The sequence below is a fragment of the Lineus longissimus genome, chromosome 7 (genome assembly GCF_910592395.1).
Source record: "Lineus longissimus chromosome 7, tnLinLong1.2, whole genome shotgun sequence".
Taxonomy (NCBI): domain Eukaryota; kingdom Metazoa; phylum Nemertea; class Pilidiophora; order Heteronemertea; family Lineidae; genus Lineus; species Lineus longissimus.
This window is the reverse complement of record NC_088314.1, coordinates 19,298,433-19,320,840: the sequence shown is the minus strand read 5'-3', so window position 1 is coordinate 19,320,840 and position 22,408 is coordinate 19,298,433. Positions and strand designations below refer to the sequence as shown.

The 22,408-nt window shown below is 43.5% G+C and overlaps 1 protein-coding gene across 1 annotated transcript in view; it reads left to right on the top strand.

Moving 5' to 3' along the window:
- Positions 1 to 22,408, top strand: part of LOC135491376 (uncharacterized) — a 69,904-nt gene that overhangs the window by 42,078 nt on the left and 5,418 nt on the right. Inside the window, exons 35-63 of the mRNA XM_064777200.1 lie at positions 2,905 to 3,286; positions 3,596 to 3,737; positions 4,126 to 4,264; positions 4,642 to 4,852; positions 5,140 to 5,260; positions 5,496 to 5,693; positions 6,020 to 6,245; positions 6,515 to 6,649; positions 7,100 to 7,120; positions 8,638 to 8,838; positions 9,233 to 10,353; positions 10,813 to 10,951; positions 11,325 to 11,535; positions 11,641 to 11,836; positions 12,172 to 12,528; positions 12,808 to 12,986; positions 13,147 to 13,327; positions 13,524 to 13,697; positions 14,346 to 14,471; positions 15,588 to 15,742; positions 16,422 to 16,476; positions 16,859 to 17,080; positions 17,532 to 17,689; positions 18,195 to 18,465; positions 18,845 to 19,022; positions 19,369 to 19,389; positions 20,511 to 20,600; positions 21,036 to 21,185; positions 21,421 to 21,723. Coding sequence (XP_064633270.1) covers positions 2,905 to 3,286; positions 3,596 to 3,737; positions 4,126 to 4,264; positions 4,642 to 4,852; positions 5,140 to 5,260; positions 5,496 to 5,693; positions 6,020 to 6,245; positions 6,515 to 6,649; positions 7,100 to 7,120; positions 8,638 to 8,838; positions 9,233 to 10,353; positions 10,813 to 10,951; positions 11,325 to 11,535; positions 11,641 to 11,836; positions 12,172 to 12,528; positions 12,808 to 12,986; positions 13,147 to 13,327; positions 13,524 to 13,697; positions 14,346 to 14,471; positions 15,588 to 15,742; positions 16,422 to 16,476; positions 16,859 to 17,080; positions 17,532 to 17,689; positions 18,195 to 18,465; positions 18,845 to 19,022; positions 19,369 to 19,389; positions 20,511 to 20,600; positions 21,036 to 21,185; positions 21,421 to 21,723 — 6,063 coding nt within the window. The remainder of the gene's footprint in view (positions 1 to 2,904; positions 3,287 to 3,595; positions 3,738 to 4,125; positions 4,265 to 4,641; positions 4,853 to 5,139; positions 5,261 to 5,495; positions 5,694 to 6,019; positions 6,246 to 6,514; positions 6,650 to 7,099; positions 7,121 to 8,637; positions 8,839 to 9,232; positions 10,354 to 10,812; positions 10,952 to 11,324; positions 11,536 to 11,640; positions 11,837 to 12,171; positions 12,529 to 12,807; positions 12,987 to 13,146; positions 13,328 to 13,523; positions 13,698 to 14,345; positions 14,472 to 15,587; positions 15,743 to 16,421; positions 16,477 to 16,858; positions 17,081 to 17,531; positions 17,690 to 18,194; positions 18,466 to 18,844; positions 19,023 to 19,368; positions 19,390 to 20,510; positions 20,601 to 21,035; positions 21,186 to 21,420; positions 21,724 to 22,408) is intronic.

The window sequence follows — 22,408 nt, the reverse complement described above, 5'->3', positions numbered from 1 at the left end:
ACAGGTATAACGTTTAAGTACAGTTTCGAATGCATCAGAACCACCAACTTTAAAGGATTATGTTACTTTTATGCTGGCCCAGTATAACTTCAGCTACTGCTCCTTTAATTGTAACTAGGGAATCCGGACCTGGATTGGTTAAAGCTGAAGTTGATGTATAAGGCGGTGATGAAAGATACAAGCGCCGAGCAGAGATCCAGACAACTCGTGCGGGAAATGTCGTCGGAAGGGCTCAGCACGCCTGCTGACCCGGGTGAGGATAAAAATGGCAGTGCCAACTGTGCGATACAAGAATTTAGGCGATCGGCCAGCGCTGGGAGCGTAACTGCTAAGAAAGAGATCGGGATCAAACGGACTGACAGTCGGAAAAGCCGACATAAATCTGTTTCAAAGTCGGATAGTGTCAACACGATTGAAATGTTGTCGTCTGCTCATACAACAGCAAGTCGGAACTCGTCAGAGAAAATGGTGGACGTTGTATCAGGGTGTGAAAAGGTTGGACACGTTGGAAGCAGGAAGCGGTCCTGGCCAATGCCTAAGGCGCTCCCACCCTCAGATGGTGGGCGAGGCAAGAACTATCTCTGGCCGGAACCGAAAGATATACCTCGTCAGACTCGGAATGAGCAAGGGGCAGAAACAAGTGCCAAACAAGAGTATTCATGGCCGATTCCAAAGGCGTGTGAAAGAGATAAAAAGTCCAAATTGATTTCGAGGAACTCTTGGCCAATTCCTAAACCTCTGCCTTCGCAGGAAGATGCGAGGATATCAAAGCTGTACAACCGTTTTAATGAATTGACGGCAGAGCTGGAAAGGCTGAAAGCGACCATTCACACGAAGGATGAGGAGAGACCGGTGAGGTCTGCCCGGGCTTCAAAGGCTCATCTTCATCAGGAGGAGGAGAGTAGTGCTGCGTCTGCCCGACCAACAAGGGGTAACAATCTTATAGCTCCATTCACCTTCGTCACACTGAGAAAATTGTTTCAAAACCGGTTCACTTGGTTCACTGGTTGTTTTGACTGACTCGTTGCATGCTCGGCAATTATTGATTGACTTTCTTGATTGATGACTGACAGGCTATAGTTCTCTTGAAGTTGGTGTCTGATGTTTTTTCTTAAGTTTGTGTGGAACACCAAACAAAGTTCCAATGCCATACTGGTTGAGATGTCAGGCTGTAGGTTCTGGGTTGGCATCCCAGCCTTGTTGCACTTTATCTCTGGGGTCGAGCTCCACTTCAGCTCCTAGATTCCCTAAAATTCCATTGAGGAGCTAATAATAGAACAGTCAAGGTAAAGTGCTTTGATACATGCTGGCTCAGAGACAAGCGCTATAGAAAAGCTGCCATCATTATAAGTGTGACCCGCTCTACCAAAACTAGGCGCTTGTCGCATCTGAACTTGCCAGGTTGATACGGACTTGTTGTTCATTTCCCTATTGTAGACCTTTTGTGAAATGTGACCAAATCAGTTTGTAATAGATTTCACAAAAGGTCTACACTGGGGAAATGAACAACAAGTCCGTATCAACCTGTCAAGTTCAGATGCGACAAGCGCCTAGTTTTGGTAGAGCGAGTAACAAGTACAGGTTGAAACTTAAATTCATTAACAAATCAATCCAAATTGATATGTTCTTTCTTCATTTCATCACTTGTCTTGAAAACAAAGTGGGCATACAGCGCTTGGATTCAGAGAAATTCAGCAGACGCCATGTGGATTCAGAGGAGTACAGCGAGCAGCCGACAAATCTCCACATCATGGGAGGCAGCAGTGGTCTGCGGGACAGCAGTGGCAGCGATCTGGAATCTGAAGACCAATTACAATGCAGTATACAGAGCAGCGCCACACAGGGGACAACGAATGAACTATCTGTGTATGAATCTGAGTTGGAGCAGGATCGGGTGAGTTTGGCGTCCGATACAGTTGAAATTGATGCGACGCGCGGCCCGTGGATTAACAGGATGAAAACGTACACCCATATGCATCAGGCTGTTGTTGTCATGGGAAAAAAGGTCGCGGCATTACGGGCAAAACAGTTGAAGGAGTCGTATAAAATGATACACGGGAGAAATGAGGTGGAGGTCCAGAGCGATTCGGACGATGACAGGATGCGGAAACCACGGAAACCAAAACAGAAAAACAGCGGGAAGATTTTGTACAAGATTGAAAAGGAACGAGAGGGGAGATATCAATACAAAGGTTCTTTGGGATTTTTACCCGTCACTTCTTATCATGGAGTCAGCCTCACGGGATTAATTCCGAAATGTTTCACATTGTCACGTTGTTTTTGGAATATGTCACGACATTTCACCGTTTCGACGATTTGGTGTATTTGCATGTTTGTTCAGTGTTTTCACGGGCGTAGGGAAAAGTTAGGCAGACGTCACGTCATTGCGTCTGCCTCAGCTTTTGTTGACGGTGTCGGATTTATTTATCATTGTCGTTTTAATCTCTCACTTTGTGTCTATTGACCAACTTCTCATATCATCTTCTGTTATCATCATTTTACACTGGAAAGATAATCGAATACTTTTCTTCTCACAATAATTTTCATGGTATTTTGTTTATTTCAGGTGGAATTTTCCCCATTCTAACCACTTTATTTCATCACGGCATGCTATTTGTTTGTTTCACTCTGTATAATACTGATACTGAAAATCGCTTAATATTCGTGAAATGTTTTTTCAAAGATTTTGCAAATAATCTCATTTTTGAAGAAAAAAAAAACATTTGCTATGCGTTTGCAGTTAAATTCCAATATTTGAAGCCGTTTTCAAAAAAATAAGATTTGAAAAAGATTATGGCATTCAGATTTGCATACATGTATTGCCAATGGGGTGATTTTCAAGAGATTCCATCGGAACTTTAATAATCTGGAGACATCGTTATGATATGTATATTCTCTTCACAGGTGCTGTGGTTGAAGTTGACGACACTGCGGACCTCCACGCTCCGAAACCAGACGTCGCGATAGCTGCCGCTGCGGTTTCAGAACCAGTCCCTGCAGAATTCCTTCCAAGGCCCAAGGTGTCCGTGATGGACACGCAACAAACAGATTCCATCAGCGTCGAATGGCGGCTGACAAACGCCGTCGATCCCGAGTACAAGTTGGAACGTTATGAGGTCAAGGTCATCGGCTTAAACTTCCAGCACGCCGTGAATTCGAATATGAGTTATACCTGCATCGTCGAGATGGATGGCGAGAAGAAGTCAGCGGTCGAGCATCGCTGGGACGTGACTGATAAGACATCTAAATGTTCTGTCAATGGTCTTGTCCCTGGACAGAAATACAGGTAGGTCGGTTTGATGATTGTCCTAAGTTAAGTTACTGTGGTGATTAGGGCGGCTTTTACCACTAATGTGCTTTAACCCCCAAAAATGCGCCCACTGCCACAAAAAAGTTTTTTATTTTTTGATGTTTTACCCAAAGTCAAGTGTAAAAAGTGTTTTTAATACACAACAGACTTCTTTAATTCCCTGTTTGTTCCTCTTTCTGAACATATTGACACATTTTCAGTTAAAGTTCTGTTGACCAAACAGTACCCTTAACATAAGCTACATTTTCCAAGGTTAATCCTCGAATCCTTCCTTCATTTTTGCAGTGTCTGTGTGGTTGCTAACTATTCACTCATGAAGGGAGCCACCACAAGCGAGGTTCAAGTGACGTCCGATGTCCTCTACTACACAACGGCCGGAGCGCCAGACCCGCCTAAACTACACGTGCAAGGGGTGGACAATTACCAGGTATGTCTTGGAGGATGAAAAAAACGTCGTCTTTGAACCAACTTATTGCATCTTCTATCTCGGGATGCATAGTAGTTCACCATACTCCTTGAAGCAATCATATTTTTGACTCGGCCAAACTGTACAATGCAATTTCGCCAAGGTGGCGCTTGTGAAGTTGTAACTGTTATTCTGTGGCCCTTTTCATTTGCAAAATATCTTTGCATCCTCTTCATCTGGCACCGTTAATGCCTTTATAGGATGAATAGTTTGCGTTAGGCGTCAAACTGCAAAACAATTAACGCTAGCATAGATAAATGGTTCACAGTACTGTTTGGTAACTTCTACCCATAAAAGATAAAGGGGTAAAGACATGTTCGTCTTTGATTCTAATCTTGATGTTTTGTAGGTGGGTGTCGAGTGGGAGAAACCAGCTCTAATAGAGGGCGTCGAGGTGTCAGGTTACAACGTCCTTGTAGATGGTAAACAGTTGGGCACAACCCTCAACCCGACGACGAGCAGGACCATCATTGATAGCTTAGTTCCTGGTAAGTTTATCTGTATAGTGTGAAGAGGCTCGTGTAAGCCATGAAAACTGTGCCAACTGAAACTGGTAAGCAGGATGGTGCAGTGGAAGAGGGGCCTACTTCAGATTGGCGGTTGTGAAAATGCTTAGCTGCCGGATACCAGATTCTCCCAGAGACTGGTGGTTGAGTCAAGAATGTACAAGCCAATGGCTAGGGTGATAATCAAAAGTGCTTTGAGCTATGAAACTGCGTTAGTTTTAGCGCAATAGACGTCCCCTTAGTTACATGACACACATTGGGTTATATAAGAGTTCTGATCTATAATTGGTGTCAACTACCAACTGAATTGATATGCACCAACAGCATTCACAGCTCACAACCATGTATTCCTGTTCCAGGCATAACAATCAGCATCCAAGTTGTCGCCTGCACGACCCATGCTGTCGGAAACAGTCAGGCGTCGACACCGCTTCTGGTGTCGTGTCCGCTGAAGCCACCGGTGCCCACCATCTCCCAGCAGCCGTCGTACAAGAAGGGCTGCGTTGTGATTGGCTGGGAGAAACCAACTGGGAGGGAGTTTGCAATCGGAGAGGATATCGTGCTCTACAGGTATTGTGATGGCCAGAATGAATTCATTGAAAGGTCCTGCGATTTGTGGGTTGTCTGCAAAGCTGATTGGCTCAGCAGAACATTCAACCCTGACTGTCAGCAGACGACAGCAATTTTCATGATTTTCTTGAAAACTAAGCCAAGATTATGAAAATATTTGAAAAAGTGTTGATCATATTAAACATTTCTACAATGTTTCTTCAATTTTCCTCCAAAATATTTTGCAAGGTTCAGCAGACGGTATCTCCAACGATCCAAAATGCAGGTGTTTTGTTGTTATGTTTCAGTATCTACCTTGATGGCGTCTGGCACGGTGAGGTGAAGGCGATGGGGGCAGCAGACAGGAAGGGTTACCAGTACTACCTCACGGATCTACTCCCTGGACAGTCCTATGACGTCACAGTCAAGGTATGAACCATTTTGACATATTTTGACCCCACATGACGATAACGTTTGCTCCCAGATTGGTTGGATCAAAGACAGAGAATCCTCCTTTTGTGATCAGTCCACATGATATCATGTGACATCATGATCAAAACTAAAGAAATGTGCACTAACTGACCTTATGTGGGATTAGTCACTGGAATTCTGTTATTGATAAAATAGCGTGGATAAGTGATTATAACACATTGTTCCTTTTCAGTCCGTTGCTGGCCAATTGAAGATCGACCCCAACACAGACCACGTGAACTGTCTGAGTGAGAGTGACCATTCCAATTCGGTCCAGATCACATGTCCTGCCCCGCCAATGTCGCCGATGATTAGGATCGAGAGTATGACAACAGAGGGAATCGATATCACTTGGCAGACGCCGCAACAGTTTGGAGATGCGCAGATTTCAGTGAGTTCATCGTCATTTGATGAATTTGAACAGGGAACCTCATATAGGCCTGCAGTATAGGGAAAGTTTTGTGTGCACTACATTTTCATGATTTTGGGCTTGTGTACATATCTGGATGCAGGTTCTGGATGGGCAGAACTCCACCCTCGGGGCTGCTAGTTCTAGGCAGTTTGTCAGGATGTGGTAGGCTCAGTGTTGTGGGGGCAAAGGTCGTTCTCCACAATTCCAAACATGTGGTGAATATGGTGTTGAAGTCTTCAGTGGTCGTTTCCGAGGCTAAATATGACGACCTGATCTGGTTCTAAGATTACTGTTTTCATTTTCAGGGCTACCAGATTCTGAAAAATGGCAAACTGTACGGCTCCACGGTTCCTCCGGACGTTCAGAGTCTCCGGATCAAAGATGTGGAACTCGGCGAGAAGGTCTCGCTGCAGCTTGTGGCGTTGACGGAGCATCCGGTCGGCCGACACGGACAACGTGATGGTATGATGTCCCTGGATGGTGACTCAGGCATCGATGGCTCGAACCCTCCAGATGACAAGGCTCATCCTGGTGTGTATTGTTTTCTTTTATGATAGTCATCAGCGCACAGGACATGAGCGCAATTTTGAAGAAAAAAACGAGTTTGTGACGGAAGCAGAGAAACAGTGTCTCCATCTATGTGCCCTTCGAATACACTATCAGTAGAAGTCTTCTTAGTTGCTATGAAGTTTTGTACTCGAAAACCAAACCATTGAAAGTTTTGCCTTGCTTTAAATCCTAAGCTATAAATGGCATCTTTGTGGCAGCTATTGATACTTGTTTTCAACATCTCCTTTCAGAATTTGGTGATAAATATGCCGCGTGTAAGGCTGGTCCTAAGCTGACGTTCCGCTACACCGGCCTCGTCCAGCCGCCGTCCAGAGTCTGGTCCGAGAAGGTCACCGGTCACTCGGCAATAATCGTCTGGAACAAACGTAGGTGTCATTGAGTGATAATTGTTCTGACCATAAAGTTTGGTGTGTAGTTATTTTAGGCCATATGTAGCAAAGTCTCATTAGATTACAAGCATTGCAGCTTGAGCTTCCTAGAAACAGAAGTTCTGGCTTGATCGAAGCGTGCATGTTTGGGGGGGACAAGGAGCAGGATTTGACTTGTTCGACAACAGAGGTGAATGGCAGTCTCCCAAAATTGAATACCGAAATGTATTTGGTGTGCATTACTGAAAATCAGGATTTGTGGTTTCCCTTTAATTTCCCCAAAATTCCTTATTTTCTTTCACTAAACGATGAACTTCATGTAGGCAGTGAATTTCAGGGCTTTTTCCCCAAGGTTACGGTATCTATTCCTTCCATGATTCTGCTATGAATCTTGGAGATTGTCTTCGATATTCTAAATGATTAAGTGTTGACAATGATTGCTTGCAGTTCAGAGAAAGGAAGGGCGAGGTAGGTTTTGCACAGATTGCTATCGTTCGGTACTGGCAGTGGCATTTTTTAATAACTCTCTGAAAGCATCCGGCTTCCTGAGCCCAATATTATACTGTTCATCTCTATTGTCCTGATGGACCAATTCTTAACAGTCTTTCTGTATTCAAATGCATGAGAGGTCCCTCTTTTAGCAGTAGGAACATCGTTTAGGTTTCATCATCATCATTGTCATTTTCATTGTCATGGTCATCATCATCATCATCATCATCATCATCATCATCATCATCATCATCATCATCATCGTCATCATCATCGTCATCATCTCAATATCAATTTCATCTGGACTCCTGGGAACCAGAGCTTTTGCTCAAATTTGCAGAAAGATTCCGGTGATAAATTTGGGGAAGTAATTGCCTAACTACATGTACATTAAATCTTTCAAAGTTTTATTTCTTTCCTGCTGTCATTCATATAATCCAATAATGGTTTACTTCCAAACTCGTGATAACTTTGAAAACGGTTCAAAGAAATGTAGAATTCAGAATGTTTACATAATCATTTTTGGGTACCGTAGTTCAATAGGCCCCTTTTAGAATTTGAAATGGTGTATAGTATAAACATAATCCCATTTAGGTTAACCCTTTTGCTGTTGGTGACGTACGAAGCAGGTCATGCACTTGTCTCCATGACGTGCATAAAACGTCGTGTCTTACAACAATTTTAACTCATCAGCACTTGGCCTCAGATTCTCTAAACATGCCAAATGCACTCGAGAAACATTTGTTTGATCTGAATACTGCAGATGGCGACACTTTTGAATACTATTTGCCCGTTCTGACAAAAATATACACTGTTAAGATTGCTATTCATTGCTGTGCATGGGCTAAAGCTGGCCAAAAATGGCTTCTGCAGCAAAAGGGTTAAAATCCAATGTTGTGTCTTCGTGGTGCTTTAAAAACGCTGCTTGTTGTTTGCTTTTAGAAGGTCACGTGTTGTGGTATAAAATGGGGATTTGTAAGAGTCGCTTGATGGTTCCGCACAGATTTCGGTTGTTTTACACATTTGACTATCAAAATCAGAGATTTCTGCAATATCTAAGTGTTTGGGTTCCCAATTCATAAAATAAACACTAGTTCCATCTCATCAACATCAAAAATAAAAATCTCAAAAAAAAAATTTTCGACATGAAAAACAGAAATATTGAAATTCGTAAGGTTAACAATTGAAGAAAAAAATTGAAAATGAAAGAAATTTTTCAAAATATGTCAAATTAAAATTCGTAAAAAATTTGGATTTTTTTTAGAAATCTTTCGTAAAGTAGTATGAAATGTCGTCAGATTTACTACAGGAGTGTCAAGATTCTCACCCTTCGGCAGAATATTTTTTCATCTGTAACTGTTCTGACTGAATGTGGCACAAAATGGCACACATGACCAATCGGCTCCAGAATCTTCTGCATGTACAAGTACTTGTATTGGGCCTTTCTTAACGTCTTCTTTGGCCGGCTGATGTTCATATGTTCGTCTCTTCTTCAGCTGGCGATCGCCTCCGCCCGCATCATGTCGCGCCGGACAGCTACCAGGTAACGTGGTGGCCCGGCAGCAAGCCCGAGGATGACATCAACAGTCAGTACACATCTGACGACCACCTGTTGATCACGGGTCTCAAGCATGCTACCACTTACACTGTCATCGTGGAGGCCAGGAAACTACAGAAATATTCAGCGCTGCAGGAAGGTGAGTAATAATTGAAATTGAAGTGGGTGGTTGAGATCTTGTGACGGGTACTCTTGAGGTTAAACTCCCTCTCAAGAAACTCCTCTACACAACAGTCTATGAGAATCTGGTCCATGTGATTGTGAATCTGGAGCTAGGGACCAGCTCAGTTGCTTCAGCCCTGCTTCTTAGTGGAGAATAGAGGTCAAAGAAACATCACCCTGACCACAAAGCTCAGTGATATGCACTAGCACCCAGAGCAAATGCAGACATGAAGAAGATATAACAAGGGGTGAAACAGTGTCCTTGTGACTTGGGGCTGGCAGGCTATTTGAAGCACTTTGCCTATTTTTTGGTCTGATGTGTTTGTTGGTGTCTCGTCGATGATTTACCTCCAACTCTGCTTTGTTTACAGAAGAAGGCGCCTTCCCCGAAGGGCTCGCCAACCAGACCTTCATCCTGACTGGGCAGTCGGAGAAGATGACGTTACTGACAGCACGCCCACCAGACCCGGCCTGCAACCTGGGCATCACCTCGACAACATGCCATAGTATTCAGGTAGCCTGGGACCCACCCAGAGAGCATGGAGTCGAGGTTATTGGCCTCCGTGTGGATTGCTATCCTGTTTCCCAAATACATCGTAATCCTCCGTTTTCGCAAGAGCTGATGCCAGACGTGACGGAGACTACCGTTGATGGGTTATGCGAATGCACGGAGCATATCGTCGTCATTACTGCTATAACTGAAGAATTCTTCGACCAGTTACCCGACGGTCATACGTTGAGGAAGATCCGAGCGCTTCCAGCGGAGTTTAAGGATATCCCAGAATCGATGTGGTTACCGAAAAGCACCATCATCGCGGTGACATCTGGTACGGATGTACCGTCCAAACTCCAGGCGGCACATTTAACCATGGATAGTGTTACGTTGAAGTGGAAGCCCGCCAGAGTGTACGGATCGAATCGACTTCTTGGTCAGGTTGTACGCTGGAACGAAGTCAGGCATTCGGTAACAAAACGAGAAGATGACGTCACGCTTGCCAGTCACATGAACCTGAACCCCAATGATAACCATGTGACTATCCATAACCTGGAGCCGGGGTTACAGTATAAGTTTGTCGTCGAGGCGGTCGTCAGCGTGAAGACGACAGTGGATGAGGAAAAAGACGCTATAAATAGTGAGAAAAAGAATCGTCGCATGGCGAATGTTCCGTCGCAACCCGTGATCGCTCGGACGCGTGCTCCCTGTGAACCACCGAAAGTTTTACTGTCGGGTTATACGCCGAATACCATTCAGCTTTACTGGGAGAAGCCGTTGCTTTACACGATTCTCGGACACGATATCGAGGACAGGCCAAAGTTATTAAAACGTAGCCTTGAGGGCTACAAGTTAGAGATAAACGGGAAGTTACATATGCGGTTAGGCCCTACGGCACAGACGTGTACCCTGACCAAGTGCAAGCCTGGGAAGATGTACAACATTGTGGTGTCCGCTCTCACATGTACAGAGGAGGTCAAGAAAGAGAGGAAACGGAAGGTAAGACATTTTTTCGCAAAATTCCTACCGGGTATGTTGTGGATATGAATTGTGTATCGTGACATTTTTGTTCCTGTTGAGGTTTTGCAGGCTAAAATCTGTGTCTTTCACTCTACTTGATTAGGTCGCACCAGATCCATTTCTTTAGCTGTATGTGCCTAATACTAGCTGGAGATCACCACTGGGCACCTTAGCTTTTGCCAATCATAAGTCCCTCTTTAATAAGCTCTACATTTTAACTTTCGAAAAATGGAGTTCATGGATGTACTTCATAGTTGTTCCTTGATATTTCCTTGGCATGATGTGACCTTTACAAACAAACGATGGCAGACATGACACATCGTCTCATTTCCCCTCTGTGCTGCCACCTGTGAGACAATCGGGTATCAATCAAGGTCTCGTCCGAGGATAAGCTCTAAATAAACAAGCCATATATGACTTTAAACCTTGGTATTTCAGGCGAGGGGTTTGAGCGATAGCCAGGCGATGAGTCTGTCCACGGAGAGTAAAGCGACATCTGCCTTTGTTGACGATGATGATGAAGATGACGAGGCGCCGTCTGAACCGCTGATCGTGACATTACCAATTGCTCAAACAGGTAAGGCAAATTGATACAAGGTAACGAGGTACAATTATAGCTCTGCTAGTGTCGAAAGCAGCTGGCGGTGAACATCAGTGCACACAGTGGCTCCAATTGTACTACCTTACCTTACCAGTTAGAGACCACAATGGATTAGTTGGACCTTTTGCCAAAATCTTTTCAAAAAATGGTAATTTTCCTTGTATTTTTCTAGGGCTCGGAAATTTTAGAGGAAAAAACATGCAACTGTTGCTTCAAGGTCGTCATGTCATTTCGGTTGGTGTTCCTGAATTTTTTTTTTTTTTTTTTTTGAATTGTTTTCCTGAATTGTTGGTAGACTCTTTGTTACAAATCACACCTATGATCTCAAAGTCTGAAATCTAAATTTCAGATAACATCTGTGACTTCCGGGCGTTCTATGTTCCGAAGACGTCGGCTCCCGGTCTCGTGGGTGACGTCCATGTTGAATGGAAGGTGCTAGGTGACGGCGATAATATCGGACAGTTTAACGTCACATGGTACAGTCACTCGGATCCTGTGAGGCAGAAAAAACTCGTCGCCGCGGACGCCAGGAAATGTACGGTGCCAGTCACGCTAAACAGGTAAGAATATGTCAACAAAATTTAATAACCTTGATAATTTGGGAACTTGCCTGTCATATGATAATGAGTTTGAATCCAGGGTAAGACTCCTTGCGTCATTTTCAGGTGCAGTTATGAAGTGTCCATAGAACCAGTCTTCAAGAAGGAGTCGATCCCAGCCGAAATCCAGAGTCTCCAAGTTGTCATCCCGGGGCCGCCGGACGCCCCGGAGATTTTCAGGAAGAGCGTGTCGTCTGAGGAGTTTGTGATTGAATGGGGAGAGCCGAGAATGTATGGCGGGACGAAGCTTAAAGGATATCAGGTATGTTGAGACTGATGCTATTGTAGTTTTGAGAGGATTAAGTCAGATTTAAGACACTAAATCTCGAGTTGGCTTCCTGGTGTGTCTTCTCAACAGATACTGCATGGAGAAACTCGTAGAAGCGTCTCGTGTCTCTCTCAAATTTTGGCTGAGATTATCGGTAAGCACAAAAACTTGCCCTATGGACCAGTTTGAATTGAAGAAACTTGTCAGGTAACTTTTGGAAAGCTCAGCGCAAGAGTAAAAATGCTCAGTATTTTGACAACCAACATTACTCATCCTGTGAAGTTTTAAACAAGAAAAGAAACGTTTAAAATATGATTTTTTGTCTTTAGGTGTATATGAACGACAAGAAGGTTGGTAACATGCTGAGTCACATCCATCACAAGGCGGTCATTCCCTGCCGCCCGAACCGTAATTACAGCATTAGCATGAAGGCCATCAGCGGCACGCCGGATATCGCTGACTCCGCCATGTCGAATAAACTCTTCATCAGCACACACGAGCATGGACGCACGGAGAATGGTAGCGTCCAGCTGGAGGACTGGAACTCCGTGGAGGACGAGCGAGAACTGATGGTTAAGGTCACGAAGGTCACAGATTCGGCCATCCATCTTGATTGGTCGACGTATATGGTGATTGAGGGTTGTACTGGATTTAAAGTACAATGGAGTAGTGTTGCTCAACCAGCGGTGAGTCACAAATAGATTGATTCAATTTCTTTGCTTTGAGGATTTCGTCACAAAAAGTCTGATTTGATTACTTTTCACTGTCCATTGCACAGACACCAGATTGTCTACATAGTATGCTCAATGGTGCCAGCAAAAAAGGGTCGACTGGTATTTGCTGGGGTCCTTGATACATGCAACATCGATGCAGAATTGTCACTTCATCGAGCTGCCATGAGGCCTTTCATGAGAGTTGACAAAAGATGAATAAAAAGAGTAATGTTTTCCTCGGTTCATTTCTAGCAACGAGAGACACGTCTGAGCATAAACGAGATGACGTGCGTCATCAAAAAGTGCTTCCCAGGGACGAATCATTACATCCGCGTCCTCGTGGTCGGTGAGCAAGACGAGGTCTACGAAAAGTCACGGCAGCTGATCGTGCAGACGTCAGCGCCACCAGACACCCCTGTTGTCTGCACGAGGTAAACATTTGCTTGTTTATTTAATAGGAGTGCCACAAGGTTCAATTCTGAGTCCAGTACTATTCTTCATGTCCTAATCTGCACTGTCAGCAATAAGCAATTGTGAATAACCTTGATTGATGTTGGTCATGTTGATGATAATCCCCATTTGTTCTTACAGAGCTGTCAACTTCAAGTATATTGCAATCCAGTGGGACAAACCTGGTACCTATGGCGATGCGCTGGTGACTGGTTATAAGGTGTTTATAAACGGTATCGTGGAAGCCTTGCTTGGACCCGATCAACACACCTATTCCTTCACCCAGGGCAAACAGTGCCTTGAGTATGCCTTCCAAGTCCAGGTAAGTTGCAAAGTGATTTATTTCCTGAAATTTCTTGAATTTGGAGTAATTCGTTAACCGAATTCTCATCTCTTCAGTCAAAAAATTCAAGCTGGCATTATCAACTCTTCAGGTGAAAGTAATTGCCAAATTGCAGCGAAAATGGCACAAATGAACTTCCCAGATATTTTCATAAGCTTATATAATTCTATTCCAGGCCTTGTCCATCCATGACAACCTACACAGTAAGCCATCGGAGCCCCTCGTGATAACCTGGCCTGGCGTAAAGTCGCCTGTCCTGAAGCGTGCGCCAACAGTCCACAGTAACGCTGTCCGAGTCCAATGGGAGTCGCCATACACTACGGACGGGGTCTGCTGCGGACAATACAAGGTATGAGTTAAAGCATGAGTTATATTAATAAAGACTAGTCTTTTAAGTTCTTGGCTAATATAGCTGCATGGGGTTTAGGATTTGCGATAATAGTGGTAGTGTTTTGTCTGGTAAGATATAGGTTGTAGAAGCAGGATACCGCTTGTTGTAGTAATACGAAAGTAGTCGCATATTCCTGGGATTTTCCCTCCGGCTTTGCATGTAGATTGGTGATAGATGTACTGTGGTGCTGAAAGGCACATAGGTTTTTTACTAGGCCTCATTGAATGAGTGATAAATCTGTAATTAACTCAAACCTGAAGAGAGAATTATACTTCACTTACGTTGGTGGAGAGAAATCATTGTTATTTCAGAGTCAGATCTAGGTCAAGTCTACGCCGTAACCTTTGCACACAACAAAAATGTATTACAGTGGAACCTCCCTTAGCAGACACCTCTCTAATAAAGACATCTCTCTATTAAGGAAGCTAGTTTGGTCCCAAATTGGGTGTTTCCCTTTAATTTGACCTCTTGAGTCAGGATACCTCTCTATTGTCAGTCCCGAGAGTGTCCTCATTAGAGAGGTTCTACTATACTTGAAGTAATACGTTTTTGACACACATTATACCCGACCTCTAGCATCATGCACGACATTTACCGTTCCTCTAGCTGTACTGTCTTGAAGACGACACGGATAAAGTCGTCCAGATCATCAGTCCTATCCACCCGGATACTCTCCAAGTCGATCTCCACAATCTTAAAAAGGGATCGTATCGAGTCTATTTGGAAGTATATGTAAGTCTGTGTTGGCCTCCAGAGGTGCGCATGGCCTAATTAATGTGGTGACAGTTATGTGTGTCTTTTTTAGATTTCGCATGGTTTTGTCGTTGTTTATCAGTAACAATGAATGTTTTTCTTCTATGGAATTGACAACTCTACTCAACTTGGCAGAATAAGTGACAAATGTGTTTTTTTGAGCAAAATGAATTCGGGTTGAAATCTTAACTTTTTATGTGAAATCAAACCTGAATGAAAATAGGAAGGGTATACACAGTCCCCGCTCATGGTAGTCATTTTCGGAACCTGTAATGTCAAAAGTTGGCCTCACTCCACCCAAGACCGTATAGCATTGGTTGGGAATGCCCCACGTTAACTGATGACATAATGTGTCCAAATGGATTACCCTTGAAATCTTAGCTGTGCCCTACCATTGAAATCTTAGATGTCAAGTTGAGGAGTTGTCAATCATAATTCACTTTCTCTTTCTATTTCATCTTTTATGAATCGCACTAAAAGTTGTTGCCATCTGTTTATAACAAACTAATGATGTCTATTATTGTTGCAGTGTTGTTTTGAAATCCTTACATAAGCTTATCCCAGTATAACCATTGACCAAGCTAACCTTGTAAATTTGAAACCTCAGCACTATTGTAACTTTTCACAACTTATGATGTGATGTTCTTTGTAAATCTTCAAATCTAATTCTATTATGATAACCTTTAACCACACAGATTATTCTATTATTATATATTAACCATTTAATAAGTAACCGAAAATCATATGAAAGGCACTTTTGCAAGGTTTAGTGACCAGGCCTGGTTTACTGAGAGGACCGTTCCATATAACTCCTCATAACTTGGCTTTGGTAGTGCGCTTTCTGGGGGGAACCTACTGCTGACATTGCTCACCGCATTTTAAATTTGGGCACCTTTTCACCTCACGACACCAGCCGATTTCCAACAATTTTAACGTTTGTCAATCTTTTTCATGACACTGCTTGTTGGCACTCATCGTGATGCACAAAGGGAAGTCGATCAACATTTACTTTAAAATAAACTCACAGAAAGAAAATCACAGGGAAATCTTGCCACTTTTCCATCAAATGATAACTTTCTTTTCTTTGGACTCCAGGTTCACGGAAACAATGACGTGGTTCGGTCCGAGGCGATCGACATCCGACCTTCCATTAGCCCAGACCCGCCTGTCATCACGGTGACCGTCGTCGGTTTGGATGAGAGACGTCAGATGGAGAAGATTACCGCTGATCTCATCAACAAACGCGACAAGTAAGTCTCATCATCATTGTCGTCATTGTGCAGTCCAAGTCCCATTCGTGTCCAAATCATTTTTTCTGAAAAATACTCTACAGTCATAATCCTGTCCTTAGACCAACCAATGGTAAAAGTTTCAGGCAAATCCGCTGTCCCCAACCTTACCACTTTTTGATGGTCTGTCTGTAGACTGACACTTAAGGGATCAGCATCAGTCTGATAGAACAAGTGGGGGCGCATGGTGGCAAGCAGGGGTACTATCCTCCTGGCCAGGTAAATCCCATGCCCTAGTTGTCCCTTTAAAGGGAACTGGAACCGCCAAGCGATTTATTCAACTTTTCGACTTTCACCGCCCGAGAAAGTCAAACTTCCAACTTCCTATTCGAGTTCAGATTTGTAGCTCCGCCCCCAGTGCCCGAGCATGCGCAGTTCAATTTGTTATTATTGAGAATCATGTGAGAATCACGTGAGTCATGCGATCTTTCATTCATGAGTTTTCGTAGTAAATTCCATAGTAGTGACGTCACTCAATGATTGACAGCTAGGCGCCATGTTTCATTCATGCCTCGTTCTGATCACCCGATACGCGGGAAATGAAAACGAGGTCATACGAACTGGCTTGGCGGTTCCAGTTCCCTTTGAGTGGTGATCAAAGCTGAGTAACACAATGAATACAATATCTGTATCTTTCCAGGTTGATTGCGCTGTCGAACAACCGACCCCTGGGAAGAATTCTTATGGAGGGAGATGTAAGTTTCGTTTCCAAGACTACAAAATATTGATACACGCACAAATTGTAGACAGATAACGTGCAAGCATGCATGTATTATGACTGCCTCTTGGCATCACCTGGTGTTTGAAATAAGAACTAGATATAGTTGAACCAACAGTAAGTATGTGAACAAACAATGTATCCCTCTTAAAATTCTTGAAAAGTTTGTCTATAAGGCACCTTCCCCATAGAGCTATACCCTATACTATACTATACGCGAACAATAGTTTCATGGTCATGCACCCCTTGTGAAGCCATTGTTCGCGTATAGTGTAGTATACCGTATACCTCTATGGGGAAGGTGCCTAAGAGCTTACATTTCTTATAAATCTTATAACATCATCTTGCGATCTTTTCAGTCAAATTCAAGTAGAGCGGCAGAGAGCATCGCCCAGATCGACACCATGTTAGAAGATTGTTTCCAGTCTTTCAAAAATTACACGGGCCACCTCCTCGCCCACGTGAGCTGGTCCTGTGTCCAGTCGAACCCCGACATCCACGTGACGGGGTACAAGGTCCTCGTCGATGGGAAACAGTATGGCTGCAGCCTCCAGCCGGGAATCAAGAATGTCCGGATTAAGGTGAGAGGAGGCTGATACTAAAATGACTGGCACAGGGTTTGAGAACATTGGCTTAATCCACTTTACTAAAAAAAAAAGTTAAAGTTTAGGGTTTGTAGTCTGATATCAACTACGATATAGGTTATCATTCGACTTTCAGTTTAACCCCGGTCTGTCCTGAAACCTTTCAGTAGACCACAGATGAGCTGCTCAACCAGCGCTACAATCTGTGCATTTCTGACCGGTACCCATTTATACACCTGGGTGCAGAGAGGCAAGTAAGACAGAGAGACCAGCCTACAGTCTCACGCCGACAGTGGGGATCGAACCCGGGACCTCTTGACCGCTGGTCGAGAGTCCAAGCCACTACACCACAGCGGCTCCCCTACTACTGAACCTAGTTCCTGGCAATGTCAAGTCCAGCAACATTTTCATTGTTTCTTGTTCCTAATCAAAAGATTTCTTGTTCCAGCTGAACTTGAATCAGCCCAGTCACCGGCTGAGTATGATTGCTGTGGCCGACCAGCCCTACGCTAACAGTGTCGAGTCCAACACCGTGGAACTCCTCACAGAACCCTTCCAGCCTTTCTCGTTCTTCTGTTTCAATGGCGTGCACCACAAAGACACCAAGTAAGACATTTTCTTTGATATGAAGTTCCGAAGCGGCCATTAATGTATCTCCTCAGATGGTCAAGTTGTGAAGGCAGAGGTGCCAACCATTAAGTTTTGGGCATAATTTAGCTATTTGTGACCCGCTCTACCAAAACTAGGCGCTTGTCGCATCTGAACTTGACAGGTTGATACGGACTTGTTGTTCATTTCCCTATTGTAGACCTTTTGGGAAATCTATTACAAACTGATTTGGTCACATTTCACAAAAGGTCTACAAAAGGGAAATGAACAACAAGTCCGTATCAACCTGTCAAGTTCAGATGCGACAAGCGCCTAGTTTTGGTAGAGTGGGTCACATTTTTGTAATCATTTTCCAGAAAAAAAGTTGAAGTGTATCAAGCTTTTGCCTGAGCTGCTGAATTCTTATAAATTTGGTGCATATCCTGGTTATGCAACTAGGAGTATCACTCCCCCTGGACCAGATCCGTTTCCCCGAAAGTTTTATTTTGCCTTCTCTCTTCAGGTGGCCATCTCATGGCTGTTGTCAGTATTCAGACACCTTCAAAACAGAGAAGCGACCAAATGCCAAACCAGCCAACCCGGGCCTACTGAAGCGCCACCTAACACCACCGCCTTGTAATGTGCGCGACGTATTTGATGGCCAGTACAAGCCGTTGTTGTTGAACGCCGACAGCGACAGTCCGACGGCGCTGTTGTTCTGGACAAGATGGTGTCACGGTTCGGTCAAACTCGCTAGACATTTTGTCCGCTTTGCAAAGCAGTATAGTTCGAGTGTAAGTTGATTGAATGTTTCAGTGTTCAAATTTGCATTTTGCAATTTCTGGTCTCTTTTGAAATGCCCATATTCCCTCTGGAACGCAGAGAACTGACTAAATGATTAAATGTGACCTAACTACATTCAAGGCCCTCCTGAAGACTCATCTGTTTGGGAGGGTCTTTGGTCTCTGATCTTTGATCAGTTTCTCTCTTATTGTAAAGCGCTTTGAGCGGAGATCGCATCTCTGGATACAGCGCTATATAAATTTCATTATGCATGTATGTATGTATGTTAAGTGTTCTCAACTTCTTTGGCAGATATCACAAACAATTTGACACATATAAATCTCCAATAATGCAAAGTGTAATACTATTTTCTGTTGTTGTATTTTTCAGGCTAATTTCGTGACTGTCGCCTGTGGTCTTGGCAATGACGCAATCAAAGAACGCCAAGAACTCGTCCACACGATAATGGAAAACGGCTGGAAGGACGAACTTTGCGTTAAACATTTCACGAACCAGATGGCGCCGACCGTTGATCAGCCGCAAGATGCCTCGATTAGAGCGGCACTGGGTAAGTTTGTGACGGGCTTGCCATTGGTGGTTGGAAGATTTGTACTGATAATCAGACTATCGATTGATTTCATTTCAAAATTATCTGTTCTTTCTGTCAGTCAAGGTTGACTTCACTTGTTTACAAATACAGTACTGGTTGAAATTGACGTCACTTCTCTTTTGTGCAGATTGCACACAGCTTTCACGACGTGTCGCGCATACGTCTTGCTCACAAAATAAAAAGGTGTGAAAATTGGCGGTTTACAACAAGAGTATGTCAGTTGTGACCAGTACTGTACCTCTTTGTGCTAACTTTATGCCGTATCTCAAGTTTGTATTGTGACGTCAATTTTCCATTTCTCCAGAAAACAAATCAAAGAAGAAAGGTAAATCTTTGTAAATTTGTAGCTCATTATCGCCTGTAGTCAACTTCCTTAACCATCTGGACTGCCATGAGAAAACTTGAAGAATCTAACACTTTTGAGGAAGTTTTCATTTGATATTCAGATTTTGATTTAAACAGTGCTTGAAGATTGACGTTTGGCCTTTGTTTTGTGTAAAATTATGACCCAATCACTGCTTTACTGCTTAAAAAAAGCGTTGGCACTGAGTTAATCTTGATTGCTGTTTTCATAAACATTTGACCAACCACTTTATTAACTCACAGGTAATGGAATCCCAAATGTCCTAATCAAAGGTTTGCGATTGATTTTGTCCTTTAGAAGTCAGAAATTATTTAGTGCATGTTTAATAGGGCCCCCCTTCCCATACTTTTTGAAATTCCTGAGGGCATTCCCACCATTGATGCAGTAGTCAACTTAGATCCCTGGTCCCCTGGAACCCCGTAGTAGAAATACAGTAGAACCTCTCTATTAAGGACACTTATAGGACTGGCAGACACTATCTTTATTAGGGAGGTGTCTTGATTACAGAGGTAAAAACATATATGAACTACTCATTTGGGACCAAAGTCACTGCCCCAGACAGAGAGGTGGTTCCACTGTTTGACCATTATGGCCCTGCTCTACCCAAGACCATATTCCATAACTGTCAGATCCAATACCCCAAAACGATAGGATTACACGGTAGATGTAGCACATATACTGTTCAAAATTTGAAATTCGAAATTGAATACGTCAGATTTTCAGTTGTGAGTATGTCAATACACATGGAAATTTCAACATGGGTGTTGTGTATACTGTAAAAGATATACGTTATGTACGTGTAGATTAAGCTCCATCACGTTGACATGTCTGATTACTTGATTACTCTGAGTCGGCAATGTTTATTTCTATTAACCGGTGGAACAGTCAAAAGATGCGTCAGAGAGGTTCTGTATTTGCACAGGAGACAGTAAATATGGCTCTTGTCTGTGTTCTGTGGTAGTGATGCCAGCCCAAGATGACATAGACCATGAGAAGACCTAACTAGAGGTGTTCATGATATAAGAATTGAATTTGGCCTCAATTCAACATTAATTTTTAAAAAGTGTTTTTTTTTGTTACAGGTAAGAAGAACAAGGAACACCACTCTATCGAGATCAACAAGTTGTTCGGCGTCCAAGGAGTACCGTCCATAGTGATTATACATCCCGACAGTAAGTTTATTTCCCTCCTGAGCAGAGCAAGCTAGGCTGACACGTTCATCAGGTTTAGGGCACATGCACCATGACCCTCCACTTTTGGACTTCACTACGCCACCCCGGACTCCATTACACCGACCCTTGATGAAGAATACAGCAAGCATTTATATATCGACTGCTCACTCATAAAGCATTGCTGTACACAAAGTGTGACCATCGCTATCACTTGCCCTATCTGACGATCTTGCAACTCAAACACCTTCTGATCAGAAGTCTGACACCTTTCCACTGTTCCTCATTCAAAAACTACAATTACAAGGCATGGCTGGGTTTCAAACCCAAGACCTTCCAATCACGAGTCGGACCCACTTCCACTGTGCTAACATGCTTCCTCACTAGTTGCAAACTTATTGTTGTCCTGAGTGACATATCTTATTGTTATCATTCCAGATTACGTAGCCTTCCATGGCCGGTACTGTGCCATCGATTATACGTCGTTTGAGAAGTACATGCGACAGACACTGGATACTGTCATGTCAGCCGATCCGCCAGATCTTGTAGACATCGATGAGGCCATTGATAACTGTGTGGACGGAATCGGTAAGTAGAAAGTAAGGCTTGGTGAGAGTAGAATCCGAATACTGTAAATGGATGAATTTCTCTGTGGTTTTTTTTTGCCGATTTTGCGAAAAACCAGGATTTGCCAAAAAATGGAAATCGTGAAAAAAAATTTCATGATCTGCGAAAAAAATTTATGTGGAAGTGTCCCTGGCAACCGCAGAGTTAAACTGGCAATCAATATTTTGATATTACTTAGTGTGTTTGTCTACATTAGGTGACGGTCTCCAAGCTGACAACATCCTCATCCACACGCCAGGAGCACATGGAACAGCCAGTGCCTCACCGATGACGGCCCCCAAGCGACGACTGAAATCACCCCGATCGCCAGCACGCTCACGACCGCAATCCTCCAAGCGTCCATCCCGTCCAACCTCGTCTCACAGACCCACGCAGCGACCAACCTCGTCCAACAAGCTGTTCATGCGCAGCAAGCAACCAAAGGAGGCGATATCAGTCAGCAATATGCGCCCTCTATCCGCAGGGAATCGTACCGATGGAGTCCTGATTCCTGCTAATGGCAAGAGTCCTTATATTCATACTTATGCCTCCAATCCGTCCAGCACTTTAGGCCGGAAGGATTGGGACGGTTAAGGCTTATGCATAGATCCTAGCCCGGGTGACGAAGCTGTGACAAAAATAGTGCCAAATGGTGTCCACGCATTAATAATTTCATGGCTCATGTGTCCTTGCGTGCACAGTTGATGACGAAATATGTTTAGCGTTTTCTTTCGTTGAATTCAGTTTGCACGTTATCGGGCCTGTGATTGTAGGACTATGGATAAGCCTTTAGGTTGGTGGTGGTCTGTCTTACCCTGTTAACCCTAAAGGACCAAGCAAATCTTTAGTTAGTTGTGCTTGAATGTAATTGGCATGTTAATAGAAAGTTAATTTTGTAACTTTTCTAAAAAATTGCAAAGAGGTGATAGTGTTTGAAAGGATTTTTCTCAAACCGGTCTCTCCATCCGAAAATGATGTTGTTGATATGTCCTTAATGGGTTAATAACCCAACTCCAAGTTGTTTAGGTGGCAGTCATTTGTACAGCGTGCCCTAAATTATTATGTAGATTGCCTAACCTCGTATCCAGGAGCTATGCCTACCATAAATTGCATTGTTAAGGTAGGATTCAAAGGCTTGGGGAGCGAGGTGGCACATGCAGCATAATAACCTAGGATGCGTTCAGACTTGTAGTTAGTGCTTTTAG